Raw genomic sequence first — 13,463 nt, forward strand, 5'->3', positions numbered from 1 at the left:
CCACTACACCACCGTGCCGCCAAGTGTAGTACCTTTATTTTTTCTGAGTGTCCCCTGTCCCATTGGAGAGGAACATGGAGAGATTTGTACCAAGCTGATGGAGTTGGAGCACTGTGATTTCTGGGAGGGCCCAGTGCTGAGTTTGTGTGTGTGTGTGTGTGTGTGTGTGTAGAGCAGCCTGGAAAGGAGGGCAGGAAGCGCCCCCACCCGCACACCAAGAGATCCAATAGGCTCTTCCAGACTACCAGGCTGAGTTAAAACTACTGCAGCACCCCTCTCTCTCTCTCTCTCTCTCCCCCAAACACACGCTCGCGTGTTCCTTCAGTCTCTCCCACCCCTCTCTCACTCCGACTCTCTGCAGGATCGGGACGGATCCATCATGTCCGCGGTGCGTCTCAGAGCCTCTCCGGGAAACTAAAGCGCGCACCGGTTCAAAGTGCGGGTGGTTTTTTGTTTGCTTGTTTGTTTGTTTGCTTTTGGTGTTTTATCTGGAGCTCGGAGAGGACGCAGAGAAACGCCAGGTGAAGCACATCATGCGTGGAGGATTTTAGTGGATTTCTGAGTGCGTTTCTGAAGCGCGGCATCATGTCTCCGAGATAAGCGCGCCTTTCTCTTCGCGTGTGCGCGTTTGAGAGACTGTGTGTGCGCGGGAGCGCGTGCGCGCGCGCGAGTGTGTGTGTATGTGTGTGATGTTACCTTGTGGAAGGTGTGCAACGGGAAAGAGGCTGGTTGGACTCGACATCTGCAACTGATCTTCTGCCGTGTTTCTGGAGCACCATGTCCCTGGAATGAAGGAAGAAAACCAAACATGGATATAATCTGGGAAATACTGATCATCCTTCAAGCCAATTTCGTCGTTTGTACAACAGGTAAGTTTACGCAGCGCGCGCTTGGGTGCTTGGATGAAGGATGGAGACTGATTTGATCTGATTTTCCTTACCTTGAAAAAAAAAGTTAAAATGCGCGTAAAGATGTTCAAAATGAAAGATCTGAGATGCACCTTGGATTCTGGACTGCAGATTCTGGAATGCCGACTGCTCCTGTAATCACAGATTAGATGATGGGATTTTTTTTTTATGGAGAATGGATGGGTTAGTATTCACTTTATAAGTGCGAGATTGGTTTTTTTGTTCCCCATCAAATATTCCTGCTTTACGCACTTTTGCGCATCCTCCCTCTCCATGTCTTTATCTTTATCATCCTCTATCCGTTATGCAATCCGTTTATATAAACAAATCAACAAAATGTCAAAAGAAAAAAAAAATCTTATAAGGGCACTGTGGAGTGACAGACCCTCCTCATGATCATCATCATCACTACACGTCCATCCTCACAGCGTCTCTTGAAAACTTATGGGTTTTATTTCTCAGAGACAGCATGCTGGGACAGCATTCCAAAAAGCCCTGTGAGTGCTGCGGGGATGCGCTGGATTTATTTTATTTAGCCTCGATTTATTTCGTGTACTTCCTCCCTGTTATAAACTCTAGAGTGGGGACTTGATCACAGTCCCGTATCGACAGTGTTGGAGCCTTAAAGCAAGATACTGTATTGTCCCATCTCTCTCTCTCTCTCTCTCTCTCTGTCTCTCTCTTTCACACAGAGAGAGAGAGAGAGAGAGAGAGAGCGCACCCATCTGTAGCAGCAGAAATAACTCTTAATAGCCAGCCAAGTCTGAATGTGATCCAAGTGCGCACTAAACAGGAATAACGCACGAACCCACCCCTGTACCGGGTTCTGGACTTGTTCCGGTTCCGCACTTCCACATCCTCCGAAACACACCCGACTGGAAGGATGGACCTCTCTCTCTCTCTCTCTCTCTCTCTCTCTGTGTGTGTGTGTGTGTGTGTGTGTGTGTGTGTGTGTGTGTGTGTGTGTGTCGGATTGTAAAAGATATTGGACCTTCAGAAAATGGATTTTTTAAAATACTGTTAAATTATTATTATTATTATTATTATTATTATTATTATTATTATACTGATCCATGTTTGTTCTCAAGACTTTGTGCTGACCCCCCCCGTTTCTTTTAAACCGGCTCCGGCAAAGCCACACCCTTGCTCATTCCGACGCTGTGATTGGTCAGTTTCCGACACGCATGAAGGATTTCAGACAGATGAAGCAGGTTGACTGAGATTATTGCTTTTGAGTTGCCTATCCTATCAGAGATCTGTGGTCTAAAAGAAACAGGCTATTGTTTGTTTATTGACATCTTGGCCTGAACAATTAAAATATTTAATATTATGGAATTTCTAAGTATGGGAAGCACTGCTTGGAATCTTGCCTGTAGGGACACACTGGTTTTTCACAGAGACACTCTGACATCTCGCACACACACACACACACACACAAAAAAAAAAAAAAAACTCTATTAAAGGAGCTGTCCAGCATCCTGTCACATATTAGTCCATTAGCAGCAAGGGACAATTTCAGCCAATATCATACAGTTATTTCAATGCATGTCTAAGGCAGTCAATAAATAAATAAATCAATAAATAGATGCATTACAGTCTTTTAGCAGACACTTTTATCCAGAGTGACATACAACATACCCAGAGCAGCCTGGGAAGCAGTTGGGGGTTCGGTTCCTTGCTCAAAGGCACTTCAGCCATTCCTGCTGGTCCAGGGAATCAAACTGGCAACCTTTTGGTCTCTAAGCTGCTTCACTAACCATTAGGACATGGCTTCCCATGGCAGGCAGGCAGGTAGGTAGGTAGGTAGGTAGGTAGATAGATAGATAGATAGATAGATAGATAGATAGATAGATAGATAGATAGATAGATAGATAGATAGATAGATAGATAGATAGATAGATAGATAGATAGTCAGCCATTAACCTGTATTTGGTTTATTAACAGACCTATAAATAAATTAAATTAAATCAAATTAACTACTTGACTCTCTTCACATCCACAATCATGTCCAGAGAAACATGATCACTGGGACTGACACACTGACATTTCATTTTGTATTCCTCCTCATTTATTTATTTATTTATTTATTTACTTACTTATTCATTCAGGTGGTCTGTGATCACCAGACACAGATCAACTGCCGCTGTCTGCTGAAATACACTGTAATGACATCTCTAAACGAGAGGCATAAACTACAATTCAAGCCAGTAAAATGCACAAGGAGTCGTATTTCCTGTTTATTCTGCAGCATGCCACTGATTGGTGAGTAATGGTGAAGACAGAGTATGGAGCGTCACCTCATTCTGAAGTTGTGCTGAATGGTTGTGCAGTTGTAGCATATGGCTTGTGTTGAACTGGTGCATGTGACCGACTGTGTAACTCAGCAACAGACGCTTCCAGAGTCTTGCTTAGTCACTGTGATGATGCTAATATCAGATCAATATCTAATCTAATTTAATCTAACTTGTGTGTTTTCTTAAAAAACTGAGGACATTGGATTTGTCTCAAAGGCATCCATGTTCCTGCACGGATCTCATCATGGATGTGAACTAATCATCTGAAACTAAATCTCAGCAAGACCGAGCTGCTGTATGTACGCTAACTGAGCACTTTATTAGGAACACCTGTACACCAATTCACTCATGGAATTATCTAATTAGCAACTCATAAAACCGTGCAAATACGGGATGGCAGATTGATGTAATATTCACATCAACCGTCAGAATGGGGCAAAATGTCATCCTGGCGATTGTGACCATGGCATGATTGTTAATTTCAGTATTTCTATAACTGCTGATCTCCTGGGATTTTCACACACAACAGTTTCTAGTTTACTCAGAATTGTGCCATAGAGAGAGAAAGAGAGAGAGAGAGAGAGAGAGAGAGAGAGAGATCCAGTGAACAGCAGTTGTACAGACAGAAATGCCTTGTTGATGAGAGAGGTCAACGGAGAATGGACAGACTGGTTCAAGCTGACAGAAAGGCTCCAGTAACTCAGATATCTACTCTGTACAGTTAAGCATCTCAGAACACACAGCACGTTGACTCTTGAGGCAGATGAGCTACAACAGAAGATCACATTGTGTTCCACTCCTGTCAACCAAGAACAGAAAGCAGAGGCTGGAGTGGGCACAGGATTACCAAAACTAGACAGTTGAAGATTGGAACCAGAATGTCAAGGGTGTAGTATCTCATCTGGCCTGCCATCAAAACAACCATGACAACCAAAACATCAAACAGAACTGAAATGTGACAATGTGAGAGAGGACCAACCTCCACAACAAACTGTTTACAACAGGAACATCAACAAACAAATGACCAAGTTTTGTTCCCTGAGGGAAGATCGACCCAAAACATCGACCAGAACTGAAATCGGATGAGAAATGAGAGAGGAGATACAATTCTAGTGAGAGGCCTGGAAAATTTGTTAATTTGGCTTCATTACTAACTTGTTAGCAAAAAAAAAATTGACAAAAGAATGACCAAGTTTTATGCAGAGTGATGAGTTCTTTCAAACAAAACAATCAGAACGGAAATCCATGGAGAACTGATGGAGGAGATACGATTTAACTGAATTGTGGATGACGGACGCCACGCCATGGCAACAGCTCATTGGCCTTATGGACAGGTGAATTAAAAATCTAGCTTGGTTTGATGAATCTTGATTTCTGCTGAGACACAAACTCAGAATTTGGTGCCAAGAACATGAATTCATGGACCCAGCATGCCTTGTCATCAGTCCAATCTGATGGAGGTGGTGTAATGGTGTGGGGAATATTTACTAGTCACACTTTGGGTCTGTTAATCCCAATCAATTATCTTTTGAATTCCACAGCCTATATGAGTGTTGTTGCTGACCGTCCCTTCATGGCTACAGTTTACCCACCATCTCATAGCTCCATGTCACAAAGTAAAAGTTGCCTCACACTAGAGTCATGAACAAGACAATGAGTTCAGTGTTCTTCCAAGGTTTCCCCAGTCACCACATCTGAATCCAATAGAACGCCTGTGGTATGTGGTAGAACTGGAGATTTGCAGCATGAAAGTGCACTTGAAAAGTCTGCAGGAATTGTGTGATCCAATCATATCAACATGGACCAGAATCTCAAAGGAATGTTTCAAACATCTTCTCGAATCAACGCCACCAAGACCTGAGGCTGTTTCAAGAGCAAAGGGAGGCCTGACCCAGTAATAATATAGTGTTCCTAATAAAGTGTCCAGTGAGTGTATATCACCATGTCAAGAACAAAACTTGTCCAGAGCGGGCTCATGTGAAGGCCCAAATTTCTTCTACATTCTCCTGGGCTTGGTTCTGAAGTCATTCAGAGGAGACATCTCAGCAGCTTTCCAGCACATACAGTTTGATAAGTCAGATTTTCCAATGATGTGGTTGAAACTGGGTGAAAATGACACTTCTGACCTCCAAACAATGCTAAATGTGCTCAAATCCAATAACAGCAACATTATTTTCAAACATAAGGGCAGGACAGTCTACAGCGATTGATCAATCGATCTATTATTCAGTGATATTCATGCTCAGACGCACGCATCCATTTTTTTCCCCCTGATTCTGGATTAATGTTCCATGAACATGTCCCAGTTTTGTTGGAAATTGGGGGATGATTTATTGCCACTATCAAGGCTGCGTTTTCTTTATGCCTTTCACATTATCACGATATTTGTCTACAGGTGAAGTTTAGTCAGCATTCTGAGGACCAAGAGTAAGAAGAATAAGAATCTCTCAGCGTGTTTGGACGCATGACCTGGAAATCATAGTGATCGATATAATCTAAGTAGATGTTCCATGTTTCACCTCAAGCATCCATCATGACAGATCGTATTCTCTCCACATCTCTGAGCCTGTTCTACTGATTCCTTTCATTTCACTGGATGATTTATTCAACTCAAACTTTAGAGGTGATCTTGGTTCTTTCTGCTTGACACTTGAATAGTAGACAATGATCTAGAATAATTTTAAAAAGCTATTTTATTAATATTTCACAGTTATTCCATGAAATTGAGTCGTACATGAGCTGATAGCATGGACAATGAGATTGAGTGGAATAACTGTTATTCTATCCACATTCACTGGATTTTGAGAAACAGAACATTTTTATTTTTTGCAATTTGTGAAAAATGTGGTAATAATTCTTGAAAAATTAAAATAAAAAAGACATATTTTACCATCAAATACTTTTATTCCATATTTTGTTGCTTTTTTTTTGTTTGTTTTCGAGTAGAGTTTTTATTTCCTCCTCGGTTGGTTCAGCAACACGCTCTGCCATTTTCTTTTTCTTCTTCTTTCAGGATTTTGTGGTGGTTGGCAAACCAACTTAAAGGTGCATTACCACCGCCGACTGGGCTGGAGTGTGGAACAGGAGACACTGGGGGGGGGGGGGGGGGGGGGGACTATTCTTTTAGCTATTTCTGATTCTTTTAAATCATTGATAACAAATTGATATATCTGACTTGATGTGCTCCACCATTTTGTTTTTTCTCTACTCATGGTATATGAGCTGATATCTTAGCAGTAGATAGCCAATCATATGCAATTGCTCATATGCAGTGAATGTGGAGAGAATAAAACAGAATATTCAGAATCTACAAAGTTTCTGACAATTTTGACCAATAAAGCTTTTTGAGAATGACTCTTGTGTTCTCGGAAGGCAGGTATGCTACACAGATTGCTGTTACAATCCCTGTTATTGTATTATGGGGATAAAATATGAGTCGCAGTGGGAGTTAACATCATGCAGGAGCTCCAGGTCAGGATCAGTGCTTCTCTTCAGAGTGCAATGTGTCCTGCTTTCTGTCCTTGAAGCCACAGAGGGCAGTGATCGCTCAGTCTTTTTTTGACTGAAATATAGTGAATATTTACTTGAGCAAGATGAGTAACCATCAACTGTTCCTTTTTTTTTTTTTTTACTTTAACAACCTCTAGATGAATGACAAATTAAAGGAAAACCAGTGGCTCTGTTATGCTGTCAGGCTATAGGGGGCGCTTTATTTATTTTGTTCACTGCCGTGATTTGGCTCCAAGTGTTTTTTTTTACACTTAGACTGAAGCATCAAGTGCAAATCAATACTGCAGTTCTTCTGACTGGTCACCATTATCCTGCAATGAAATGTTTCTCTCTTGGTGGGCGTGGCCTCTTCCAGGATGGCTCCACCCCCATCAGGAAGACACAAGATCTCAGTGAATGGGGATGAAAATGGTGTAAATCGTATGCAATGGACTTGGCCTTCACACTCACAAGACCTCAACCCAGTGGGAGATCTTGGAGTGATGACAACACTTTACTTCTTTTGGATATTATTTTATGTCTTCTGCATTTGTATTTTTTTTTAAATGAAATTCATAAATTCATCTTCAAGATTGTCTGGAAAGTAGTGTTGCACCGATACCATTTTTTTGGCCTCGATACCGATACCTATACCTGGCTGTGCAGTACCGGCCGATACCGATACCATACCGATACCACTCCGTTTGAAATGTGTGTATATATATATATATGAAGAGCTGCATACTTGGATGTAAAATCATTGCTATCATGGCTTTGTCAGGCTGCTGCTTACCTTTGTGAAACAGGAAAAAGACTAATACAAAGTGAATCCAGTAGAAACTCTTTGTGTTCGTTCACATGTTTCATCTTCAAATGTTTTATCAGGTTCGAGGTATTGAAACTGGCCGATTTAACTCCACCTCTCGAAACTTTCAGGGCGCAAATCTTGCATGTAGCCATTGTACTCGCCGGAGTTTCTATGCTGAAATATATCCAGACCGCCGACATTTTCTTCTCGTGGTTTGTTTTTCCTCCGTATGAAAAAGCTGCCCCTGTATTGGCTAAGAGCGGCTATTGGCCAGCTCTCATTGGTCTGGAGCAGGTCAATAGCAATAGCTGCTTGGCGTGCTTGGCAGGCATGCACAGTGATCACGTGTGATCACACAACACAGAGTGTAGTGAGTGTCGGGAGAGAGAAGGCTGCGTTCAAGTGTCATACTAGCATCGGTAAATGGTATCGGCACCCTATTTCTTGCTACTCGCCAATACCGATACCACCATTTTAGTGCCAGATCGGGGCCCCGGCCGATACTGGTATCGGTATCAGTGCAACACTACTGGAAAGCAAGTTTCCAGAGGAACCACGGCAGATCCTCAGAGATACATAGATCACAAAGGTTTATTATTATTATTATTATTAGTTTGCATCAAACATTATTATAAGGTTAATTAGATGATTAAAAGGTGAATTATTTAGTCGGCTGTCTCGACAGCTAACTAACTGGTTTCTGTGTTTTATTTTCCTCCATTTAAAATTGGCTTTAAGCCACTTACTGGGCATTTGGGAAATACTCTACTGGCAAAACTGAAACAGATTTTTTTTTTTTTCAGAGTTAGAAAATACTTTAAGTATATACACTCATTGGCCACTTTATTAGGCCATACCCATCCATGCACCTGCTGTTCTCTGCAGTTCTGTAATCAGCCGATCCCTCGCCAGCAGCACGATGCATCAAATCCCACAGATACAAATCAGGAGCTTCAGTTAATGTTCACAATGTTCAAACATCTGAACGGGAAACATTGTGATCTCACAGTGTGACTTTCTCTCACTGTGGTCTGGGTGTTGGTTTGATCCAGATAGACTGGTTTGAGTATTTCAGAAGCTGCTGATCTCCTGGGGTTTTCACACACAACAGTCTCTAGAGTTTACACAGAATGGTGCAGAAAACAAAAAACACTGAGTGAGTGAGCGACAGTTCTGTGGGTGGAAACAAACGCCTTGTTGATAAGTGAGGTCAGAGGAAAATGGACAGATTGGACAGGCGGCATGGTGGTGTAGTGGTTAGCACTGTCGCCTCACAGCAAGAAGGTTCTGGGTTTGAGTCTTTCCGTGTGGAGTTTGCATGTTCTCCCCGTATCTGTGTGGGTTTCCTCCAGGTGCTCTGGTTTCCCCCACAGTCCAAAGACATGCAGTTAGGTTAACTGGCTACACTAAATTGCCCATAGTTGTGAATATCTGATGAGCAGTATGGCAGCTGCCAGCGACGCATTTGTATGCCTTCAACTTGGCCATGTTGAGCTGCATCCTTCATAATTGAGCTGTAAGAAATGATGATTCCAGCGCTATTGAACTAATGGAAATGGTGCTATATAAGTATATCAGTATCTGATTGGTTTGAACTGCCAGGCAGAATTATAGCAACTCTTTACAACCGTGGTGAGCAGAAAAGCATCTCAGCATGCAACAGCAGAAGAACACATTGGGTTCCACTCCTGCAGCCAAGAACAGGGATCTTAGAACCAACAACAAGTTCCTATTAAAGTGGCCAGTGAGTGTAAAAGCTATAAGATTTGTTTAAATTCACCATCCTACATTTTTTTACAAAATGTTTCAAACTGAATGTTATATTAAACTCATCAACAATTGTCAGCGAGCATGCACTCCTCTATTTAAAAAAAAAAGTATTTTGAATTTCTCATCAATTTAAACCAGTATGAACTAGAAGGACACTCAGTAGAGTTCATGCCTCAACCAAGCCACATATTATCAACATCAAAATCAAATCACTTGAACCAAGAATAATACTAAAGCTGTCCACGAAATGTAATCAAAATCCATGCACTACTTTTTGAGTTACACTGGGGAAAATAAATAAATAAATAAATAAAGAAAGAAAGAATCCTGGGTCCACATACATATCCAGATTTGCATCAAAATCTAGTCAATTGTTCCTTGGCCCATGGCTCACTTTTCCTCCAAATCTCCTCAAAATCCATTCACTATTTTTTGAGTTACATTGGGAAAAGTTAAACAAACAAACAAACAAACAAACTGAGGTGGAAACATAACCTGCTCCAACAAAGTTGGTGGAGGTAATAAAAAAGAAAACAACTTCAGGTTGATTAAACGACTCAGAAACCACAGCAATTTGCCAATGATCACATCTTTGTTTTACAAAAGATCACCATGTTGTATGTTTTATCCGTTTGCTTCTATGCCGTGACACCCCTCCTGGCCGTTAACAAGGTGTTGTATCTGACCAGGTGGGTGGAGCACAGAAGCACGGCAGGCCAGAACTGAGTTCTCAAAACTCTTTTATTTTTAAAGATACGGTATATATAGCTTTTCAGCCAGCTGCACCACCAGTGCACACTCGCTCTCTCACACACACATTTCTGGTCGGGAGAGAGACCTCTTCCTCCGCTCTCCCTCTCCTCTTATAGGGCGCGGTCACTGGGGAAGACACACAAACACAGGTTAATTCCCATCAGGTGCAGTGATTCCACTACTTACCTTCCCTGACTCCACCCTCCATTCACAGACTGACACTTGGCCACGCCCCCGCTGCCACACAAGGGATCTCCAGAGGACCCAGTCCTGTGCTTTTCCCTCTATCTGAGTCCAGGTGTACCCCAGCCTCCTGACGTCTGTCTGGAGATCTCTTTGCCGGGTGTTCTTTGGCTGACCTCTTCTCCTCTTCTCTTGAGGGTTCCAAGTCAAGGCTTGTCTGGTGATGTTTGTCGCTGGGTTTTCGTAACATGTGCCTGATCCATCGCCATCTTCTTCTTCCAATTTCTTCTTCCATTGGTATTTGCTGTGTTTTCAACCAAAGATTGTTGTTACTGATCCTTTCTGGCCAATGTATCTTCAGGATCGTTCTTAGGCAGTTGTAGATGAAAGTCTGTACTTTATTGATTATGTTCTTTGTCATTCTCCAAGTCTCTGAACCATAAAACAATACTGATTTTACATTTGAATTAAATAGCCTTATTTTTGTTTGTTCTTGTAATATACTTGAGCTCCAGATATTTTTGAGCTTTAAAAATGCAATGCTCGCCTTCCTTATTCTTGCTTTGACATCTGCATCTGTACCACCCTGTTTCTCGATGTTACTCCCCAATATCCGTTTGCAGCTACATTTAATGTTGCACACTTCTGAAACAAGTTAATTCCACTAATGTTATAGCAGCGATAAACAGTCATTCCCTCACCAGCCTCTCTTTTTTTTATCTTCAAGCCAGTAAGATGAAAAAAAACAGCTTGTCATGTTAAAGAAACCAGAAAGTACAAACCTTCACTCATTGATTTCTGTGTTCTCTATTATTAAGCTGAGAACATCTAAAGCATCCATCAGACAAGCCTTTGTGTATGCGCTGTTACGATAGAAATGATACCGTATTACAAGAAGCGCATCAATATAAACCTGCAATTTGTACCAGCACTATGATCAGAGCTGCTGTTAGAGAAAATCTATCAACACTTTGTGACAAACCAGAATCGAGAAGAATCAGAAGGAACCAGAATAAACCGAAGTGCAAAAAGTGAAATGGCTATGTGTCGGGCAGAAAGGTCTCAGCACTGTATGATATTGAGTTTTATAAAAATTAACCAGAAATGAGAAGCTGAGCTTGTAGATGAACAATCTCTTCTCTAGTATCAGTTATCAACAACCTCATGTAAGTATCTCTCTCTCTCTCTCTCTGGTAAATATAGGCATATACTGTAGGTAATAAGAACAGTCTGTGCAAAGCTGAAGTGTTTGTTTTCATGTTCTGAGGCCACAGCATCATATTTATAATATGAAAACATAAGTTAATCTACATCAACACTGTAGTTCTTGTACATTGCACTTTATTCTGATAAATAATCCCTGATAAAGCCATGATTTCATCCATTACCTCCACTGAGCATCGAGATTTAACACATACACATCACATTGATTTTCAGCAACTCAAATACTCGGAAGCGCATTATCAGCCTCGTTTCATCATTTGTCATAAATTATTAAGTTGTTTTGATGGTGGAGATGTAGAGAAGCATCAGATGAAACATAACATCAAATTAAATTCAGCAATTTGTGCTACAGTAGCTCTTCTGTGGGATTGGACCATATGGGCTAGCCTTGACGCTCCATGGACATCACTGAGCCTTCGACACCCATGACCCTGTCACCGGTTCACCGGTTGTCCTTTGGATCCTTGGACCACTTTTGCTCAGTACTAACCATTGCATACGGGGAACACCCTACAAGATGGGCCATTTTGAAGATGCTCAGACCCAGTCATCTCACCATCACTATCTGGCCCTTGTCAAAGTCACTCAGATCCTCAAGGCTCACTCACAACCCACCATACGTGCTACTATGGGTGGTCTACAGTAAAAAAAAACTGGCAAAACTGTGCTTGAGACTTGCGCGATGCTTGCGTGTGTTCAACGCCGTAGAAGGTCGCAGACTGACCGTGGAGACTTTTGGTCCTACGCATGCAAATTCTATGGGTCTGGCGAAAAATCAAGAGTGCATACCCTATGTGCGGGACCTGTACTCCTTTTGTACACCTGAACCAAGTCAGCAGCGCGGCTAGCAGGGGCTTTGTGATGACAGTAAGATGCACGAGTGACGCACGGTCATTGTATGAGTGACGTGCCTCAGAAGTACTACACAAGTATTCCACACTTGCCATTTGTGCGGCCCCCAAGACAGAAGTACATCTCACTTTCTACCCCTATGTGTGGCGTCACGCAGCACACACGACCTACACACGACACGAGGGACAAGACTCTGGGTTTATATATTGGGGGAGGAACCAAGGAACAGATCATGTAACGTGTAGCATTGTAGAAGGGAAGAAGATGGCTGTCGCCATACCACCGCAACGACTGAGGGAGTTGGACCCTTATAGGCAGATGATAGAAGCTGAGGAGCAGCATGAAGCGATATTGTTCTTCAGCTGAAAGACAGATGCAGAATGCTGCAGACATGCTGGTTTTAAACCCACTCCTGGCTTGCGTCACACACAAGTTATGAGTAATAATAATAATAATAATAAGTTGAATTTATATAGCGCCTTTCAAAAAACCCAAGGACGCTTTACAATTATAGACAAAGAAAAAATAAATTAAAAATAAAGGGAAAAAAAATAAATAAAAAATAATAAATAAATAAATAAAAAGTAAAAAGTCCACCAAGTAGGGGTCAGGATGTAATTCCCGTGGTGTAGCAGCCACAGTCCCACCAAAAAGCGCATGAAAACGAGTCCCACATCTCCAGCACCGCCGCCGTGACGCCGTCAGCAACATCGCTCAAACACCACGCCGTGGATCCACAAAGCGAGCAGAGAAGCTCCGCCACGCAGAGCGCTGGTGTGTCCCAAACCGCCTGCACAGCCGCTGCGACGCCACCGAGCAACATCACTTGGAACATCACGCCAAGCGTTAAAGCACAGAGCGCTGGACAACCACGATGTTAAATGAGCAACGAGCTCACTGCAGTCCACAGCTGGGAGCGCAGGCATCAACCATGGCGAACCAAGGCCTGGAGGGACCCAACACCCAAAACTGGGTCCGGAGCTACACCACAACCGGTGGAGAAAACACTCAAGCAAACATCAAACTACACAAACACAAAAAAAATGAAAATTGAAAAAGAAAGAAAATAAAATTAAAAAAGCTCTGGTGAGAAGCGGCAGCCAGAATGCGCACGACGTACTCTCAACCGGAAACGGAAACGAAAAAAAAAAGATGACCTGTGTGAGTGATTGTAATGTGCTA

At 42.2% G+C, this 13,463-nt stretch overlaps 1 protein-coding gene across 1 annotated transcript in view; it reads left to right on the plus strand.

Annotated features, from left to right (window-relative positions):
- Positions 1 to 808: 808 nt before the first annotated feature.
- The window catches only part of ca10a (carbonic anhydrase Xa), a 528,995-nt gene continuing 516,340 nt past the window's right edge, over positions 809 to 13,463 (plus strand). The window contains exon 1 of the mRNA XM_060939091.1: positions 809 to 869. Coding sequence (XP_060795074.1) covers positions 809 to 869 — 61 coding nt within the window. The remainder of the gene's footprint in view (positions 870 to 13,463) is intronic.

The sequence above is a fragment of the Neoarius graeffei genome, chromosome 14 (assembly GCF_027579695.1).
Source record: "Neoarius graeffei isolate fNeoGra1 chromosome 14, fNeoGra1.pri, whole genome shotgun sequence".
Lineage (NCBI taxonomy): Eukaryota > Metazoa > Chordata > Actinopteri > Siluriformes > Ariidae > Neoarius > Neoarius graeffei.